The sequence below is a fragment of the Anolis sagrei genome, chromosome X (assembly GCF_037176765.1).
Source record: "Anolis sagrei isolate rAnoSag1 chromosome X, rAnoSag1.mat, whole genome shotgun sequence".
NCBI lineage: Eukaryota > Metazoa > Chordata > Lepidosauria > Squamata > Dactyloidae > Anolis > Anolis sagrei.
Window position 1 is genome coordinate 90,277,084 of NC_090034.1, and position 20,034 is coordinate 90,297,117.

Consider the following 20,034-nt stretch of genomic DNA (forward strand, 5'->3'; position numbering starts at 1 on the left):
CCACAAGGATGATAAAACATTTGCAGACAGCCAATTCTCTCACATCAGAAGCAACTTGCAGTTTCTCAAGTCGCCCCTGACACAAAAAAAACCCATAACATTCAAACAACAGCACACAACCTATTACAAACCATTCACACACTCGAAACCCACATCCCACACAAAATAAAATCTCTTCCCCACACCCATGCACCCTTCACCATGACTTCCGACACTGAAGCACTATGAAGCCTTTAAGCCAATGTATCTATCCTTGTTCATAGCCTAATCCTAAATTCCTAATGGTGCTCCTCTATGCCACTGACTCTCCACTCAGATATGCCACGGACAACTTCCACTTTTCCAAAAAGTCCTCATTACTTTTGTTCCTCCAATTATTGGTTAATTTGGCCATTAGCATATATTCCCACATTCTTTCTCTCTAACCCTTTTTTAAGTAAATCTTTCCCCCTTTCCAGGCTTTGGCTATGGTTAATCTTGCAGCGCCAAAGCTGTATTGTTTTTTCTATGTATGTGTTCAAACTTACATATAAATTAAACTGTAAAAATGTCTTATTTTCTTTCTGGGGAGAATCTACACTTAGACCACTCCATAGCCTGGTGGTGCAATGGGTTAAATCCTTATGCTGGGAGGACTGAAGAATGACAGGTCGGAGCTTCAAATCCGAAGAGAGCACGGATGAGCTCCTTCTGTCAGTTCCAGCTCCCCATGCAGAGACATGAGAGAAGCCTCCTACAAGGATAGTAAAACATCAAAACATCTGAGTGTCCCCCGGGCAATGTCCTTGCAGACAGCCAATTCTCTCACACTAGAAGCAACTTGCAGTTTCTCAAGCCGCTCCTGATATGAAAAAAAAAGAAGCCAAATTGATTATAAAAGCTGCCCACCTGAGAGATCTCTTTATCTCAAAGAAATGGGGTCTCTTGTTATGGCAATGAAAATATCTAAATTCTCTGACTGATTCTTTTACACTCATCAGTCTACTCTTCCTGCTTTCATCTTGTAATTTAATCCCCTTTTACCAAATGTATTATTTAATCAAGTTTTATTGTGTTTTAATTTATTTTAGTTAACTATTAGAGGAGTTTTAGGATAATGATTGGTATCTATTTGTCTGTATATTTTTTGTCTTTTATTTTTGATATGGTCAGTTGACTAATCAATAAACAGATCTATCTATCTATATACACATTCAACTTAAGAACAAACCTTCAGAACCTATCTTGTGTTGTCAAAGGCTTTCATGGCCGGTATCACTGGGTTGCTTTGAGTTTTCCAGGATGTATGGTAATGTTCTTCTGGAACATGGCCATGCAGCCCAAAAACTCACAGCAACCCAGAATCTATCTTGTTCATAACTTGGGGACTGCCTGTAATGCAATTCAAGGAAGTTAAATTGCATTTTATAGCAGTATAGAGATGGGGCCTCAGTTTGAACTTCACAGATGCTGTCCAAGGTGCTGAAACCATTTGGGGAACAGATTTCTATAGCATTCATATTCTAGACCAGAAGTTCTTAAACATATTTGGACTACTTTCAGAACAAAATACCCATCTTCTCAAAAATCTATCTTCTTTAAGCAAACAAACAGAAAGATGCAATGTCAAACTTATTTAACTGCTTGTCACAACATTAAAAAATAATCTAAAATAGATTTCATACATGTCACCTATTTATAGTATTGTAATTAATCATTACAGAGCCCCCAGTGGCGTAGTTGGTTAAACCACTGAGCTGTTGAACTTGCTGACAGAAGGGTTGTCAGTTCAAATCTGGGGAGCAGGGTGAGCTCCAGCTGTTAGCCACAGCTTCTCCTAACCTAGCAGTTTGAAAACATGCAAATGTGAGTAGATCAATAGGTACTGCTCCATCAGGAAGTTGACAGTGCTCCATGCAGTCATGCCAGCCACATAATCTTAGAGTCTACGGACAATGCTGGCTCTTTGGCTTAGAAATGGAGATGAGCAGAGTCAGACACGACTAGACATAATGTCAGGGGAAAACCTTTACCTTTACCTAATTAATCATTACACGCAAATAGTCCTGCGAATGCATGCTGGACTTCCCAACAATGCACAGCAATTTCAACTGCCAACACTTGCTTCTGAAGACCTGCTGGTGGACTTCACTACTGATTGATTATAATGTACATTTTGTGTGTTCATCAACAAATAAAATAATCAGCTTTGTCTTATACATTTAGATGAAACATGCATGAATAGTTTTTTCAAAATTTTCTCTCTTCTTTGTGTTTCCACTGCTCCCTTATATTTATTCAGTGCCCACCAATTGCAATCCAGGCCACTATTTCCCATCTGGATTATTCTAGTGCCCCAGTCCCCCAGGGGACAATATTATTTTATTTATTTTATTTACTGCATTTATATTCTGCCCTTCACACCCAAAGGGGACTCAGAGTGGATCACAGAACACATATATGGCAAACATGCAATGCTGTTATACACTGACGAGACAAACATCTATACATAGAGATATATACAGCGCCAAGATGCCATCTTCAGCATCTTGACGCTGTGCTCAGTTCTGGCCACAGGGGGTGTTGTCGTTCTACTTAGAAATGTTCCTCCACCTCTACTCCTTCCCATGAATCCTTACTCGACCTTCCAAGATTTATGTAAGTCAGATCAGCACCCTAAGTAACTTTCCAATCTTAGAATGGAGTTCCTACAATAAAGCTTTCTTTCCCAAACCATTGATGTGTTTGCTCCTTAAATCAAAATTTCTAACTTCATAGTAACACAGTTATCTCCAACTTGGGTCCTGCCTGTATAGGAGATCTTTAATTCTCACTTGACAGATGACCATTCAGCCTCTGTGTAAAAGCCTCCAAAGAAAGCACCTGGGGCAGAGAGTTCCGCTGCTGAACAGCTCTCAGCATTAGGAAGTTCTTCCCAAATGTTCAAGTGGAATCTCCTTTCCTGTGCTTTTAAGCCATTGTTCTGTGTCCTAATCTCCAGGGCAGCAGAAAAGAACCTTGCTCCCTCCTCCTTATGACTTCCTCTCACAAATATATACATGGCTATCATGTCTCCCCTCAGCCTTCTCTTCTTCAGGCTAAACATGCCCAGCTCTTTAAGCCGCTCCTCATAGGGCTTGTTTTCGAGACCCTTGATCATTTTAGTCACCCTCCTCTGGACACATTCCAGCTTGTCAACATCTCCCTTCAATTGTGGTGCCCAGAATTGGACACAGTATTCCAGGTGTGGTCTGACCAAGGCGGAATAGAGGGGTAGCATGACTTCCCTAATACTATACTCCTATTGATGCAGGCCAAAATCTCACTGGCTTTTTTAGCTGCTGCATCACATTGTTGGCTCATCTTTAACTTGTTGTTCACAAGGACTCCAATATCTTTTTCACATGTACTGCTGTTGAGCCAGGCACCCCCCCATTCTGTCCACTCCACTCTTCCCCTCTCCCCCCCCCCCCCCGCTCTCTCTCACTCAATCCCTCTTTCCCCTCTCTCTTTCCTCTTCCTCCCCTCCCTTCCCTTGCACCACACACTTCCCACTGGCTCCTCCTGATGGCCCCCCTCCCCTCCCCCTCCCCTCCTCCCCCACCCCCATTCCCGGCTCACATGTGCTTTTTTCACCTTCCGATGGCTGCGATGGGAAACATGGCATCAGAGGGGATTATTTTAACCAACCGTGACCACCAAATCCATGTGGGGGAGGATATTGTTTTCGAGACCCTTGATCATTTTAGTCACCCTCCTCTGGACACATTCCAGCTTGTCAACAGATATCAGACATATATTTTAAATTCATATTTATTGAAAAACTGCAAAACAGCTTGTCTGGGAAAAGCAAACCACAAAGTAGCAAGGGAATATTCAGAATTTAGAAGGTGTTCTTTAAAGTTTCTTAAGTTTTGCAGTGAGGTAAAAACTTGCACAAGTGGGAAGTTCTGAAAAATGTTATTGTCTTGAAACACTGAAATAGTCCATTGTAGGTGAGTAACACCAAGGAACTGCAAAACACAAAATGAGATGTTTGGAATCAGCATCTGCCTGGGGAACAGTGAAATGATTGTTATTGTGATTTCTTTCTGTGTTAGAAGTAACACTCTGAACACACTTTACAAATATGTGAAGAAAAAAAAGGATAGGACTGAGATCATAGGCAGATCCCTTATAAATACTATGTTATTCAGAACTGAGTTCCACTTTAAAGATATAGTGAGCTGTTGCAGATTGGTCTAGTGTCAGTATTACTCTTTTTTGAAACATCTATTGCAGAAGCACTCTGAAAATAAGAGTTTGTCTAGAGATGAAATCTGAAGAATCATCACCTGCTTCTGTCATGATTTTCCTGATCTTCATCATATTACTTTTACCCCACGTAGTAGGCAAGAAGACAGAGACACGGTGTAATCTGGACAGATCCTACGCAGAAGGCTACTACAAAGATGGGGATCTCATTCTTGGTGGTGTGTTATCTTTAGCTCACCAAACTATTCCAAGTCCAAATTACGAAGGACGTCCTGAGGAAATTTCTCCATACAAGCTTCCAACAGTGTAAGAATTCTGTTTCTTATTAGCTGGTTGAGATAGTAAATATTTTGACACTACATAGAGAAGTCTGAAGCAGAGGCTGGATCTACACTATCATTTAAAACTGCATGATATGACAGTGTAGACCCAGCCAGAGTCTTGGGAAGCCAACTTTTGGCACTTTGATTCATATATAATCATCACTCCGAGTGTTTGACCTGTTAGCCAGACTAGACGTTATAGCCCCTGATTGTATATTGTGTATTCCAATTTGAGATTCTCACTTTCTACAAAACTACCAGATCCTATGACACTCAGCCCACACCTTTTGTGCTAATCAATTGTTGAGGCAAGATTCATCTTTCAGCTGATACATATAAAATGGAGAGGTAGTGATAAACACGGTGCTAACATTGTATTGTCGAAGGCTTTCATGGCTGGAATCACTAGGTTTTTGTGGGTTTTTTGGGCTATAGGGCCATGTTCTAGAGGCATTTCTCCTGACGTTTCGCCTGCATCTATGGCAAGCATCCTCAGAGGTAGTGGCTGGGGTGGGGCAAAGAGTTCTTCTCTGCTGGAGCTAGGTGTGAATGTTTCAACTGATCACCTTCATTAGCATTTGAAGGCCTGGCTGAGCCTGGGAAAAGCTTTTGTTGAGAGGTGTTAGGATGTGCCTGGTGATGATGAACCAGCCTGGACACAGCATATTATTTGAGAACACAGAAATGCTGGACCACACCAACAACCACCATGTCAGACTACACAGAGAAGCCATTGAAATCCACAAGCATGTGGACAATTTCAACAGAAAGGAAGAGACCATGAAAATGAACAAGTATTAAAAAAAACTCTAAAACTACAACAACAAAACAGCAGAGAGGAAACGGCCAGGCACATCGTAACACCTCTCAACAAAAGATTTTCCCAGGCTCAGCCAGGCCTTCAAATGCTAATGAAAGTGATCAGTTGAAACATTCACACCTAGCTCCAGCAGAGAAGAGCTCTTTGCCCCACCCCAGCCATTCCACAGATTTATAAACCAATTGTCCTAATTCCAACAGACCTCACTACCTCTGAGGATGCTTGCCATAGATGCAGGCGAAACGTCAGGAGAAATGCTTCTAGAACATGGCCCTATAGCCCGAAAAAACCCACAAGAACCTAGGGTGCTAACAATTTGGAGTGTTGACAACAGGCTGCTCAAATTAAGAGAAGACGTTTATACAAGAATAATGTTGCCAACAATTTGGAGTGCTGACAGCAGTTAATTTTAACTAATATGGATATAAAAATAATTTTGTTCAAATAGCTTTAGAAAGAAAAAAAAAACCCTAAGGCATTTGTGGCCAAAATTAAATACCAGCCTAGATATATAAATCCAACTTTCCTCATTTCCAACAGACCTCACAACCTCTGAGGGTGGCTGCTATAGATGCAGCAAAACGTCAGGAGAAAATGTTTCTGGAACACGGCCGGAAAACTCACAACAACCCAGTCACTCTGAACCTTTGACCTGTTAGCCAGACTAGATGTTATAGCTCCTGATTGTATAGTGTGTTTTCCAGTTTATGATTCTCACGTTCCACAAATTCCCTAGTCCAATGGTACTCAGCCCACAACTTTTGTGTCAATCTGTTGTGGAGGCAAGATTAATCTTTCAGTCGATACACATAAAATGGAGGGGTAGTGACAGACGAGGTGCTAACCATTTGGAGTGTTGACAACAGGTTGTGGTCAACACTCCAACAATTTGGAGTGCTGAGACCAGTTAATTCAAAAAAGAATAATTTTGTTCAAAGACTTTTAGAAGGAAAAAAAACCTAAGCCATTGGTGGCCAAAATTAAATACCAGCCCTGGTTACAGAGATCGAGTGTCTAGCAATTGCTTTGAGCCTTTAAAGTTCTTTCTAACTTTAACCTTTTGCTTACATTAAAAGATTTCTAATCCTTTAGTGCAGTGGTTCTCAACCTTCCTAATGCCACGACCCCTTAATTCAGTTCCTCATGTTGTGGTGACCCCAACCATAAAATTACTTTTGTTGCTACTTCATCACTGTAATTTTGCTATTGTTATGAATCATCATGTAAATATCTGATATGCAGGATGTATTTTCATTCACTGGACCAAACTGGGCACAAATACCTGATACGCCCAAATTTGAATACTGGTGCAGTTGGGTGGGGGATTGATTGTCTCATTTGGGAGTTGTAGTTGCTGGGATTTATAGTTCAAAGAGCATCCTGAACTCCACCAATGATGGAATTGAATCAAACTTGACACACAGAACTCCCATGAGGAACAGAAAATGCTGGTGGGCATTGACCTTGAGTTTTGGAGTTGTAGTTTACCTACATCCAAAAATCACTGTGGACTCAAATAATGGTGGATCTGGACCAAACTTGGCACAAGTACTCAATATACTGAAATGTGAACACTGGTGGAGTTTGAGGAAAATAGACCTTGACCTTTGAGAGTTGTACTTACTGGGATTTATAGTTCACCTACAATCAAAGAGTATTCTGAACACCAATGATATAATTGGGCCAAACTTGGCACACAGAACCCCCATACTAACAGAAAATACTGTGTTTTCTGATGGTCTTTGGCAAACCCTCTGACATCCCCTTGTGACCCCCCCCCCCCCGGGGTCCCAACCCCCAGGTTGAGAAATGCTGCTTTAGTGCCATTCAGCTGTGTTTCTTTACATTTCTATGTTTACAGCTCTAATCAAAGTCATTTAGTTAGAAGTTCTTGGATTTCTTCATCCTGTGTCTGTGGTAGCAGACCAGCCTTCTATTGCCCAAGTCCTATTAATATTTCTGTCTAGAGAAGATCTGTCACTCAGTACCTATGCATAGGTCTTCTGAAGGTGGAACTAACCATAAGAATATAAGCCTGTGTGTTGCATATGAAATGCTTCGCTTTTCTCTCTGTCTCCACAGCCCAGAACCAAAGAACTACCAGCACATCCTGGCATTTGTATTTGCTGTGGAGGAAATCAACAAGGATCCCAATTTCTTACCCAACATTTCTCTGGGATTTCGCCTGTATGACAACTATTACAGTGGAAGTCAAACCTATGAGAATGTCATCAGCCTACTGTCTGAGAGGGACAAGCTCGCTCCAGTTTATCTTCCGTTCTATGGAAATGGGCTCTCCTATGCTTATGGTCAGTCATCTTATGACAACATGAATACAAAGAAAGTCAAAATATTTCCCAATTACCATTGTCAAAGCAAAAGGAAAATGGTGGCTGTCATTGGGGCCCAGACATCAGAGTCATCTGTTCAGGTGGCCAACATGCTGGGGATCTACAAGATACCACAGGTGAGACTAAGGACATTTCTATATTCCCTTTCAGCTTCATCTGAAAATGAAACCTATGGAGAGATGCTGATGTTGAGCTTCTGCACGACCTTGCAGAGAAGAGCAGAATACAGCTATCCAGCATTATTGCAGGACCCAAAATGCATTGAGACCCTTTTGAGGGATGAAGCACACAATTTCAGAAGTGCTTGTTCTTAATAGGACCAACAAGTCCTCTCTGGCCTACAATCTGCACATTGGAGATAGACCAACGAATCAGTTTAAGCTTTAGTATTATTTTGAAAAGGTGATCTCCCAGGCTTTCTAGTATTCTGTAGGCATATTAAATGATGATAATAAAGAAGGAGAACATCTTGTTTTTGACTCCTGGACTCTTGAGTTCCCTGCTGAGAAAAAACACTGAAGTCTTTGAATCACTAGCAAAATATATTTTTATTCACATAAGCTTCTGACTTTTCAAGTAAATTATTCCCTGAAGTAGGTTTCACCGATAGATGCTGCTTATTTGTTGATTGTGTGTTTATGAGTGTTTTGAATTTATTTCTTGTATTGTGTAGTGTATTGTTTTATTGTCTCTTATGTTGAGTACTATTTTAAGTAAAAATGTTGGACTTCAGTTTGAAAGATAAATGCCTCACAGGATTGTTGTGAGAACACAACTGGACTGGTTAAAAAAAGGTAAAGGTAAAGGTAAAGGTTTTCCCTTGACATTAAATCCAGTCATGTCCTGCTCTGGGGGTTAGTGCTCATCTCCATTTCTCCATGTCCGTAGACACCTCCAAAGTCATGTGGCCAGCATGACTACATGGAGCGCCGTTACCTTCCTGCCAGAGCCGTACTTATTGATCTACTCACATTTGCGTGTTTTGGAACTGATAGGTTGGCAGAAGCTGGGGCTAACAACTGAATCACATGCCGCTCCCTGGATTCAAACCTGTGACCTTTCAGTCAACAAGTTCAGCAGCTCAGCAGTTTAACCCACTGCACCACTGGGGGCTCCGCTGTATTGGTTTTGCTATCTTGACCTCCTTAGGTGCTCCATGATTTTGCTTTAAGAAAAAATGCTTCAAAACCTGTTTCTACTATAAACATTCAGGTCATAGAAGAAAACTTTGAAAGTTTTGCGATCCAGAGGTTTTTTTTTTAAATGACCTGTCTTTTGTCTGCTGCGATATCTACGTTTCCCTGCCAAGTGTAATCATTTGTGTTTTAATGCTTGATTTTATATTGTTGTGTCGCTTATTATATTGGTTTTGCATCTTATGTATTTTATTTTCTGATTTTCTGTTATGCTTTTGTGTTATACTGTGTTTACTGTATCAATGGGCATGGCCTCATGTAAGCCGCCCCGAGTCCCCTTGGGAGAGATGGAGGTGGGGTATAAATAATAATAATAATAATTATTATTATTATTATTATTATTATTATTCTCTTTCCTACCACCATCCTGTGATGCATGTCAGTTTGAAACAGATTCACTCTTCCAAGTTTCCTCACTCAGTTTCATGTCTCAGATGGAGACTACAACTTAGATTTTCCAAATCTTAGGATGTATCTGCACTATAGAATTAATGCGGTTTGATACCACTGCTTTGGCTTAGTTCTATAGAATCATAGGTGAGGCTCCAACTGTAGTCTGGTGAGGCTCCAGCCTTTCCAGAGAAGACTGGAAACCTAAAACTAAAATTTCCATAGTATTGAGCCATAGCAGTTGAAGTGGCATCAAAATGCATTCATTCTACAGTGTAGATGCATTCCTAGTCTATGTTTTAATCAAAGCAATAGACAACTTGCTGAATTCTTGCTATACCATTCTTTGTTTCCACAGATCGGTTATGGTTCCTCTGACTCTATCTTAGACAATCAAATTGAACTTCCCCCCTTTATTCAAATATATTCAAGTGATGAACTTCATTTTGTGGGCATAATCCAGTTGCTTCTTCACTTTGATTGGACTTGGATTGGACTTATTGCCCCATCTTATGACAGAAGTGAAAATCTCATGCATAAACTAAAAAGGGAAATGGAGAAGAATGGGATCTGTCATGAATTTCTCTTTTTTGTACGCAATGTTTTACTATTTTTGGATGAAAAGGATGGGAGAAAACGAGAGCTGAGGAGGTCATCATGCAAAGTGGTATTTGTCTATGGCGATGCCGACTTCCTCGAAAACGTGTACTGGCACACAAATGAGATATTGGTAGGGAAAATGTGGCTGACCACGGCAAAGTGGGATGGTAATCCGTATATATATGCAGGACAGTTCTCTGGTGCCCTATCCTTAGCTTCCCATCAAAAAGAGATTCCAGGATTCCGATATTTTCTCCAGTCTGTGACTCTGAACAAATATCCTGATGATGTTTTCATTAAGAGTTTCTGGAGCCAAGTATTCAACTGCAACTTGTTTCCTCCCTACTCTCTGCCTGCAAAACTACAACACAGGCCATGCACTGGTCGGGAGAAGTTGGATGGTCCCTCTGTATCCCATTTTGAGATGAACATGAGCCCCCTGAGTTACAGTATCTGCAAAGCGGTTTTTGTGGTGGCCAAAGCACTGCACAATCTTTCTTTAGACAGATTAAAGCAGAAAAAAGGGGGAAACGGTCTGAAACTTGGGATTGTTCCACTCTGGCAGGTGAGTCCTTACTCTTTGAGAACATCACAGAAAACATGAGGCAAACCAACAAAATCTGATACTAATCCTTACTGTTGTGCAAGTATTCTGAGTGTTTGGTTTCATCCCTGGACTGCATAAGTCTCTTGTGTCATCAAGTCTCCAGACCTCAATGAATAGCTAGATTAGAGATAGGATTCGACTGAGGGACTCCTCCCTCCACATTCCTATGCATGCTTATTTATTTATTTACTTTATTTACAGTATTTATATTCTGCCTTTCTCACCCTGCAGGGGACCAGGGCAGATTACAATGCACATATACATAGCAAATATTCGATGCCATTAGACATACAACATCTGTAGACAGACACAGAGGCAATTTAACATTCCAGCTTTTCCGGCATCATGAGGGTATGCTCTATTCCAGCCACAGGCACTGCCGCTTCACTTGTGACACCGAGTCCTTTGATGGAGTATTTCCTCATTCTTCCGCATGCTGCTGGAAGTTTTTGTGGTGTCGTAAATTAGTTAAATTAGCCTCCCCACATAAAAGGGTACCTAAATTTCCTACTTGACAGATACAACTGTCTTTCGGGCTGTATAGGTCAACAGCAAGCTAGACTATTAATATTTGGGAGCTCGCTCCAACCCGGGCTGGCTCAAACTCATGACCTCTTGGTCAATAGTAATTTAATGCAGCTGGCTACTAACTAGCTGTGCCACAACCCAATACTTCTGCTTATCCCAGAAAGTATGAAGTAACTTTCTCTTTAAGTATTTTTATTGCTTTGGGTTTGGGCTTATGGTCATCCTCCATTGTTGCCATTTCTTCCTTCTAGTGAGGACACATTTTGCCTCCCTCCAGGCAAAATTTAACTGCATAGATATTTTTGACTTTCTATCCTTTTACCATTCTTAGAATATGAGTTTTAGTAAGCTAGTTAGCTCCAAGATCTTTTCTATCTAGAATGGATTTCTTTTTACTTGGAACCTAAAGTCTGCAATCCTGTGCCTTCCTGTTGAATGGAAGCTTATCCTGGCTCACCACATGTAAGTTTCTGCTGGTTATGAAGTTTGCTTCTGGTACTTTGTGATATTTATGGTGGAATCACCCCAAGTAGGGTTATATTGGAGCCTAACAGCTCAGATTCCTCAACACTGAGATTGGGAACATACATTATAATTTATAATATGAAACCCTTGCCCATAGGACCAAGACTATGGATCCACCTGTGCACATCCAACAATATATGGCATCTTTCAGGATTGTCTATATCCTCCAAGTGAAAAAGAAACTGATTGTTAGGAAGAAGAATGGAAGTCAATACTTACCCCCATCCCCATCTTTCCACCCTCTCCTCCCCCTTTTTTCCTTTCCTTTTTTTTGTCCCCCTCCCCTTCCCTTTTCCCTTCCCTTTCTGCCCAATCTATTATTTATTTATTTTTATTGTTTATATGGTAACAGAAAATTCTGTTTAATAAAAATTATATTTTTAAAAAAGAATTTTCTGGATTCTCCATGATAGATGTCATTCATTATTATCCAATTTCCAGTTTCCAGAGTAAGTTCATGAAGCTATCCCACACAGATACAGATGCCATATTTTATTTCAAGTCACCCATTTGATTGAAAGTTCACAACATTTTCCAATTGCTGATTGATATTAGAATGGTTTTTCACATTTTTCCAATTTTCAAAGAGTTCACACAATAAAGAAATTTTGGACACTTCATAACACACACATATTCTTTATTATATTCAGATACTTCGCAACAAAACTGTTGCGAGAAATGTCAGACTGATAAATAACCCTCACTTGGGGTGATTCCACTAAAAATATCGCTTAGTGCCAGGAGCACACTTCCTAATCAGCAGAAACTTACGTGTGGTAAGTCAGGATTAGCTTCCATTCATAGATGATGGCAAAGGGTTGCAGAGTCGCAAGTTTAGGTTCAAAATGTTTATTGGAATAAAAAGAAATCCATTCTAGAGAGAAAAGGTCTTAGAGCTAACTGACTGACTAAGCTAACATTCTAAGGATGGTAAAAGGATAAACTATCAAAAATATCCATGCAGCTACATTTTGCCCGAAGAATCGCAAAATGTGTCCTCACTGGAAGGAAGACAAAGGCAGAAGGAAAGGGGCCAAAATGGGGAATTACCACATGGTCAAACCCAGGGCAATAAAATACCTTTAAAGAGGAAGTTACTTCATCCCTCACAGAGATTTCATTGCTACATCTTCAAAGGGAGAGGAGATAGTCGCAAGCAAAGTGTAATGACAGAGCCCCTTCTGAGATAAGAATACATAGGAACATGGGGAAAGGGGTCCCTCGGTCTAATCATACTTCTAAGTCTAGCTACTCATTGACGATAAGTTTTGGATACTTCATAATACACACATATTCTTTGTTACATTCAGATACACTGGTTCCTTAAGAAAATACTTTTCAACAAAACTACTGTGGAGGGTGCCATTTTTGATGGGATTGAAGACATGGCAACTTATGATATTTTAAATTGGATCCTGTTCCCCAATGACTCCCTTCTCAGTGTGAAGGTTGGAGAAGTGAACCTTCACTCTGCAAGAAACCACAGTGTTGCTATTCACAAAGAGATAAACATCTGGAATGACAAATTCATCCAGGTAAGTGATGAGGCATACGTTCTTCTTGATGGCTTATTTTAAAATTCATAAACTGCCTCTCACCAACAAATGTCAGCTTTGGGTAGAACAGAATGATCAAATTATTCAAACAACCTGAAAAATATAATAATGCATCAATACACAAATATCAGAGCTTTTTTTAAAAAAAAGTTACCCCTTAACCAGTACAAAATAAAAAACAATGTTCGAAATCAATCACAATTACATATTTTGCATTTGAAAAGCATACAACAGTTATGCTCAGGAAGTGTCCTTGGAGAAGGAATTTCAATGTTCAGAATGCAAAAGAAAAGGACCTGTCTTTTATTTCCTCATTATAGATTTATCTTATCAAAGCACTCAGAAAAGTATGTACATGGATAGGTTGTTACAGAAGCCACTTAAATTTAAAATGTTGTATAAAAATGATTGTTTCATATTTACTTTAATTTTTTTCTCACTGAATCTGCATAGCCACCGCGTTCTGTGTGCAGCCATAAATGTTCACCTGGGTTCTGGAAGGTTATTTTGAGGGGCAAACCTAAATGTTGCTTCCAATGCGCAGAATGTCCTAGAGGAAAAATATCCAATGAGACGGGTATGTATTAGTAGTAGGTTATGATGCCACATAACTTAATAAACTATCCTGTCCATAGACTTTTGACATTACTCAGATCCTGTTTCCCAGCTGTAATGATCTCTAGTATTCAAGTCCCAAAATAGTAACTAGAGACAGGAGATTTCCATTACAGTGAGTTGATTTGATCATATAAATACACAGTGAGCTTTACAAACAAATGAAATCACCACGCCAGCTCCTCGGTCCAGCTTTTGTTTATATAAACAATTTAACTTCTGTTTCCTTACAAAACTTTTCCATTTCTGTGAGCATGTGCCTTAAAGCCATTATGTTGACTTTTATTGCTGGAGCATGCATGGTTAGACCCATTATGCCAGTACTAGCTAATTAGCCTCCTAGTTTATTCCCATCACTTATGAGAAGATTTATGGCCTTGCTGTGTCAACCAGTTTTCACTCCCTACTACATCACCCTGTGATGGGACATGAGAGAAGCCTCCAACAGGATGGTAAAACATCCGGGCGTCCCCTGGGCAATGTCCTTGCAGATGGCCAATTCTCTCACACTAGAAGCGACTTACAGTTTCTCAAGTTGCTTCGGACATGGAAAAAACAAACAAACTCCTGTGCTTAAGTTTGAAGTCTTAACAAAACAATTCATTAAATCTGTTTTGTTTTTTTTGAAGTTCCATCGTGGGTCAAGCTGCCCCTTCTTGGAGACTGTTAGAGCTAACTAAAACTAAGTTTCAAGTGAGGCACAGAGCAGTGATCAATATCAATTAGCATTATAATTAGGATATTAGGCAGTTGGGTTGTTGTAGGTTTTTCGGACTATATGGCCATGTTCTAGAAGTATTCTCTCCTGATGTTTCGCCTGCATCTATGGCAAGCATCCTCAGATGCTTACCATATAGCCCAATGCATTAGCTTCTCTCATGTTTTACCATCCTGTTGGAGGCTTCTCTCATGTCCCAACCCATATAGCCCAAAAAACCTACAACAACCCAATGATTCCAGCCATGAAAACCTTCGACATATATTAGGCAGTTATCAATACACAGTGCTGTTGCAAATCAAAGCGGTGCAACTATGCAATATTGTTAAGTACACTTGTTAAGTAGTTATCCTCTGCAAATGTCACATCATTCAATTATTCCAACCTATGTTTCTTCACTTTGGATATACTGACAATATTTCAATCAAGTAAAATGCCCAAAGACAAATAGATGAAAGTGTCCTCTGATTTGTGTTTTCTAGATATGGATTATTGTGTGGAATGCAACAAGGATCACTACCCAAACAAAGGAAGAAATAAGTGTATCCCCAAAAATATAATCTTCTTATCCTATGAGGAACCTTTGGGGATCACATTAGCTTTCACTGCAGTATTTTTTTCATTCTTGTCTGCAGTGGTGCTAGGAAACTTTATCAGATGCAGAGAGTCCCCCATAGTTAAAGCCAACAACCGGCAACTCAGCTATGTCCTTCTCTCTTCCCTCATACTTTGCTTCCTCTGCTCTTCGCTCTTCATTGGACGACCAAGTAAAATGACTTGCCTTTTTCAGCAGACAGCCTTTGGGATAATTTTCTCTGTCTCTCTTGCTACAGTCTTGGCTAAAACCATCACTGTGGTTCTGGCCTTTAAGGCCACAAAACCAGGCAGCGGTGTACGGAAATGGCTACGACCTAGAGTTTCTTATTTCTTTGTGATGGTCTGTTCTCTCATTCAGGCTGTGATTTCTATGGTTTGGTTGGGAACATCCCCTCCATTCCCAGATGCAGATTTTGACTCGGAGCCTGCACTCATAATCCTGAAGTGCAATGAAGGCTCACACACTGCCCTCTATTCCACTCTGGGCTACTTGGGTCTTTTGGCTTTGGTGAGCTTCATTGTGGCTTTCCTTGCCAGGAAGCTGCCTGACAGCTTCAATGAAGCCAAGTTCATAACTTTCAGCATGTTGGTTTTCTGCACTGTTTGGGTATCCTTCATCCCAGCCTACCTCAGCACCAAAGGAAAGTATACGGTGGCTGTGGAGATATTCTCTATATTGGCCTCTAGTACTGGGTTACTTGGCTGCATATTTTTCCCAAAATGTTATATTATTCTATTCTATCCAAATAAGGACCAGAAAGCACATATAACCAGCAAACATTTCCAGTGATATATAAATGCTAATGGATGTCTCATAAGTGTAAATATTATAGCAATGCTGATGGAAATTGAGGTTTTGTAAGGTGCTGTATTGTTTGTGATGATTTCTTTGATGCCACTCATTGGAGCAAAAGTTGATACCAAGGTGCCAGGCAACTCTGTGAGTATGATTACACTGGATCATTTCAATTGCTGGGTACTGTTGATGTGGGCATTCTGCTGAGGCAAGGAAGAACAACCTTCTTTCTTGACCCCTGCACCTTTTGTCTGGTCATCCAGGAAGGAGATGCAATTTGATCACAAATACAACAAATAACACTATGTATTTTCCATTGCTACATCTTCAAAGGGGGAGGAGACAGTGGCAAGGAGGAGGAATGACAAAGCCCTTTTTGGGGAAAAAATTTGAAGGAGCTGGTGGTGGTGATGGCTGACAGGGAGCTCTGGCATGGGCTTCCATAAGGTCACAAAGAGTCGGAAACAACTGAACGAATGAACAACAACAAACAAACAAAGTGTTTAGAATTTTTATAAGCCTAGATGATTTGGGTCCTGGCTATTTACAGGATCACTTTCTCCCATATAATCTGCCCCTTAAGACACCCAGGTACTCTGGGTGATGGTGACTTGAACTGGCCCAAACCTGACTGGCAATGATCACGCAGAGGACCTTTTTATCGGCCATCCCAAGACTGTGAAATGACTTGCCAGAAAAGCTGTGACAGCTAAATTTCAATGGCTTCTCTGTGTAGTCTGACATGGTAGTTGCTAGTTGTGTTCTCAGATAATATGTTGTGTTCAGGTTGGTTCAACTAGGCTTTGAAACTGCAAGCCCATTAAATGCTAATCAAGGTAGCCAATTGCAACAGTCACACTTGCCTCAAGCAGACAAGAGTTCTTTCTCCCACCCTGGACATTTCTGATATATAAACCTCACTTCTCTAGTTTCCAACAGACCTCACAACCTCTTAGGATGCTTGCCTTAGGATGTATCGGCTGAAAGATGAAAGTTGCCTCCACAACTGATTAGCCCAAAAGGTGTGGGCTGAGTATCATAGGACCAGGTATTGTCGTAGAAGGTGAGAATCACAAACTGGAATACGCACCGTACAATCAGGAACTATAATATCTAGTCTGGCTAACTGGTGAAAAGCTCAGAGTGATTGGGTTGTTGTGAGTTTTCCAGGCTTTATGGCCATGTTCCAGAAGCATTAGCTCCCGACAATTTGCCTGCATCTATGGCAGCCATCATCTGAGGTTGTGAGGTCTGTTGGAAACTAGCAAAATGGGGTTTATATCTCTGTGGAATGTCCAAGGTGGGAGAAAGAACTCTTGCCTGTTGGAGGTAGGTGCAAATGTTTCTGGCTCCCAGTATTTAAAAATTCTAAAATCATAACAGTAAATAAAGAACAGCACTCAAAAAAGGGGAATTCCAGGCAAGAAACAATCAGAGTGAACTAATCACCTCCCAACAAAGGATTCCCCCAGGCAGTAAGAAGCCTTGAAACTGCTGGACCATTAAATGCTAATCAAGGTGGCCAATTGTAACATTCACACCTACCTGAAACAGACAAGCATTCTTTCTCCCACCCTGGACATTCTACAGATATATAAACCCAACTTGCCTTGTTTCCAACAGACCTCACATCCTCTGAGGATGCCTGCCATAGATGCAGGTGAAACGTCAGGAGAGAATGCTTCTGGAACATAGCCATACAGCCCGGAAAACTCACAACAACTCAATAATTCCGGCCATGAAACACATTTTATACCTATTTGGGAGACATTTGAAAGAATAGACATTTGCTGCAATTGGTTCAAATTATGACCCCGCAGTCTTATTGGTTCAGCAGAATATTCATGGTTGCAAGTGTTACTGAACCCAAAATTGGAACCCAAAATGAATCCCAATACCTGCTGCTCTGAGAGTGCTCAGACATGAAGCCCACAGGTAACCTTTCCCCCTCAAAACTAGTTTCAGGTAACTTTCAGCCTGAACTCACCAAGTTATATTAAGCATGTACATGCACCTCAGGGCAAATCTCATCATGTCATCAAGGCAAGCAACACAATCAACTTACAATAGCCCTGTGTGTTTACAGTGTAGCCAAGGAAGAGCCACAAAGATTTCCCAACATCTGGCCAGACTTCCACCGTGGGAACCCATTCATGCTCCAAAAACAACCAGACCCTCTTATTGGGAATCCATTCAAGACATATCAATACCCCTGCCATCCTTTGTCAACCCAGAAAAGACCCATTGTTACATTCCGAACAGATGAGATTGAGGCCCTTAGCACTCATTAACTCAAATCCTACCAACACTGTGTTGTCAAAGGCTTTCATGGCCGGAATCACTGGGTTGCTGTGGGTTTTCCAGGTTGTATGGCCATGTTCCAGGAGCATTCTCTCCTGACATTTTGCCCACATCTATGGCAGGCATCCTCAGAGGTTGAGGGATCCTACCAACATTGTTTCTTTTCCCACGTCCACGAGAGTTTTCATCAGGGTATGTCAATTTTAAGGGTGCAGATTCTGCTGGCATTCACTTTGGCCAAGGTGAATAAAGCCTCTGTTCCTTTGCCTTCAACCTGTTCATGTCTCATTGGGTCTTTGGAGCTTGGTACACCGGATCTCTGAAACTGCGGTTCTTGCAGTAGCTGAAATCATGCAGGGTTTACAGTTTATGACTGGAGTACAATATTACAGGAAACTTAATAAAACTTTTTACTGAAGGAATTTTGGGACTGGTTCTCTGTTTCTGCACCATCCCTTTTTGCTTCAGGAGCTCAGTAGCCTGAAAGGGGATTCCTTTGGGGAAACAATGTTTGCTGATTGGTATAGTTTGACAGAGGGGAAAGTTTCCTTAAATAAACAATGGAAGGTTATACCAAATGATGGGTTTGGAGAAGCATCTATTGTGTTTTCCGCATGGGATTAGGGGCTGATTCACATTTCCTTTGCCTGGGGTTCTGGCTTCATCCATCTGTGAATTCATCTAGTGGTGAGAGGGCAAGTCACCTGGACTGTCACCTTGTCATGGTGAGGGGGCTTGCGTGTTCCGATGAACCGCGGGGGAGGTTCCAGACCAAGCACAGTCCGAAGACCCAAAGACCTCAACGGCGGAGCAGGCGGAGGATAACATGGCACATGTTACAACGGCTGTGAAGGCGGAAGAAGGCTGCAACAGACTGAGAAGCCACGGTCATTGTGTTAAACTACATCACCAGTGGAACCTCACTCTGTGAAGACTGTGTGTTGATCAGTTGTGCACTGACCTCCACACATTAAAAAAAACTCACGCACAGGCGTCTTCCAAAGAAAATAAAAACCAACCAACCAAAGTCCCATGGCGATCAGCGAGTGGTGACGGGGGCAGGACTGTGAAATCTGGAAGCCTCTAGTCACAGACTGGCACATGGGCGGTGGGTACAGACTCAGTCGTTCTACCTCAAGGTCCGAGGCAGTTGAGTAGTTCGGCAGCTGTATCTGCGACTGAGCAGCCCTATTGAGGACCCACTCTGCTCACCCCACATGGGGAGGGGGCTAGAAAAGGTGCCCTAAACATAGTCTGCCTCTCTCATCCCTGGCTGGACTGCCGCGTCCAGTGGGGTCACCACCCTGCGGCCAAAAAAGAAATATGAACTTCGGTACATGGAATGTACGGACACTGATGGACAACAGTGACAGCAAACGTCCTGAACGCAGAACTGCCATCATTGCAAGGGAGCTAGGACGCTTTAACATCAACATAGCAGCCCTTCAAGAGACCCGGATGTATTTTCATTCACTGGACCAAATTTGGCACAAATACCCGATACACCTAAATTTGAATACGGTGGTGTTGGGGGAGGGGGTTGATGTTGTTGTTTGGGTGTTGTGGTTGCTGGGATTTATAGTTATTCTACAATCAAAGAGCATTCTGAACTCCACCAATGATGAAATTGAACCAAACTTGGCACACAGAACCCCCATGACCAACGGAAAATACTAGGAGGGCTTGGTAGGCATTGACTTTGAGTTTTGGAGTTGTAGTTCACCTAACTCCAGAGACCACTATCAACTAAAACAATGATGAATCTGGACCAAACTTGGCACGAATACTCAATATGCCCAAATGTGAACACTGGTGGAGTTTGGTGAAAACAGACCTTGACATTTGGGAGTTGTAGTTGCTGGGATTTATAGTTAACCT

General features: G+C 41.3%; 1 protein-coding gene across 1 annotated transcript; it reads left to right on the forward strand.

Annotated features, from left to right (window-relative positions):
• The first annotated feature begins 4,291 nt into the window (after positions 1-4,291).
• LOC132780632 (vomeronasal type-2 receptor 26-like) lies at positions 4,292-15,849 on the forward strand. Its single transcript, XM_067460760.1, has 5 exons — positions 4,292-4,539; positions 7,459-7,843; positions 12,884-13,108; positions 13,583-13,706; positions 14,945-15,849. The coding sequence occupies exons 1-5, from the start codon at positions 4,292-4,294 to the stop codon at positions 15,847-15,849; spliced, it is 1,887 nt and encodes a 628-aa protein (XP_067316861.1).
• Positions 15,850-20,034: the final 4,185 nt, after the last annotated feature.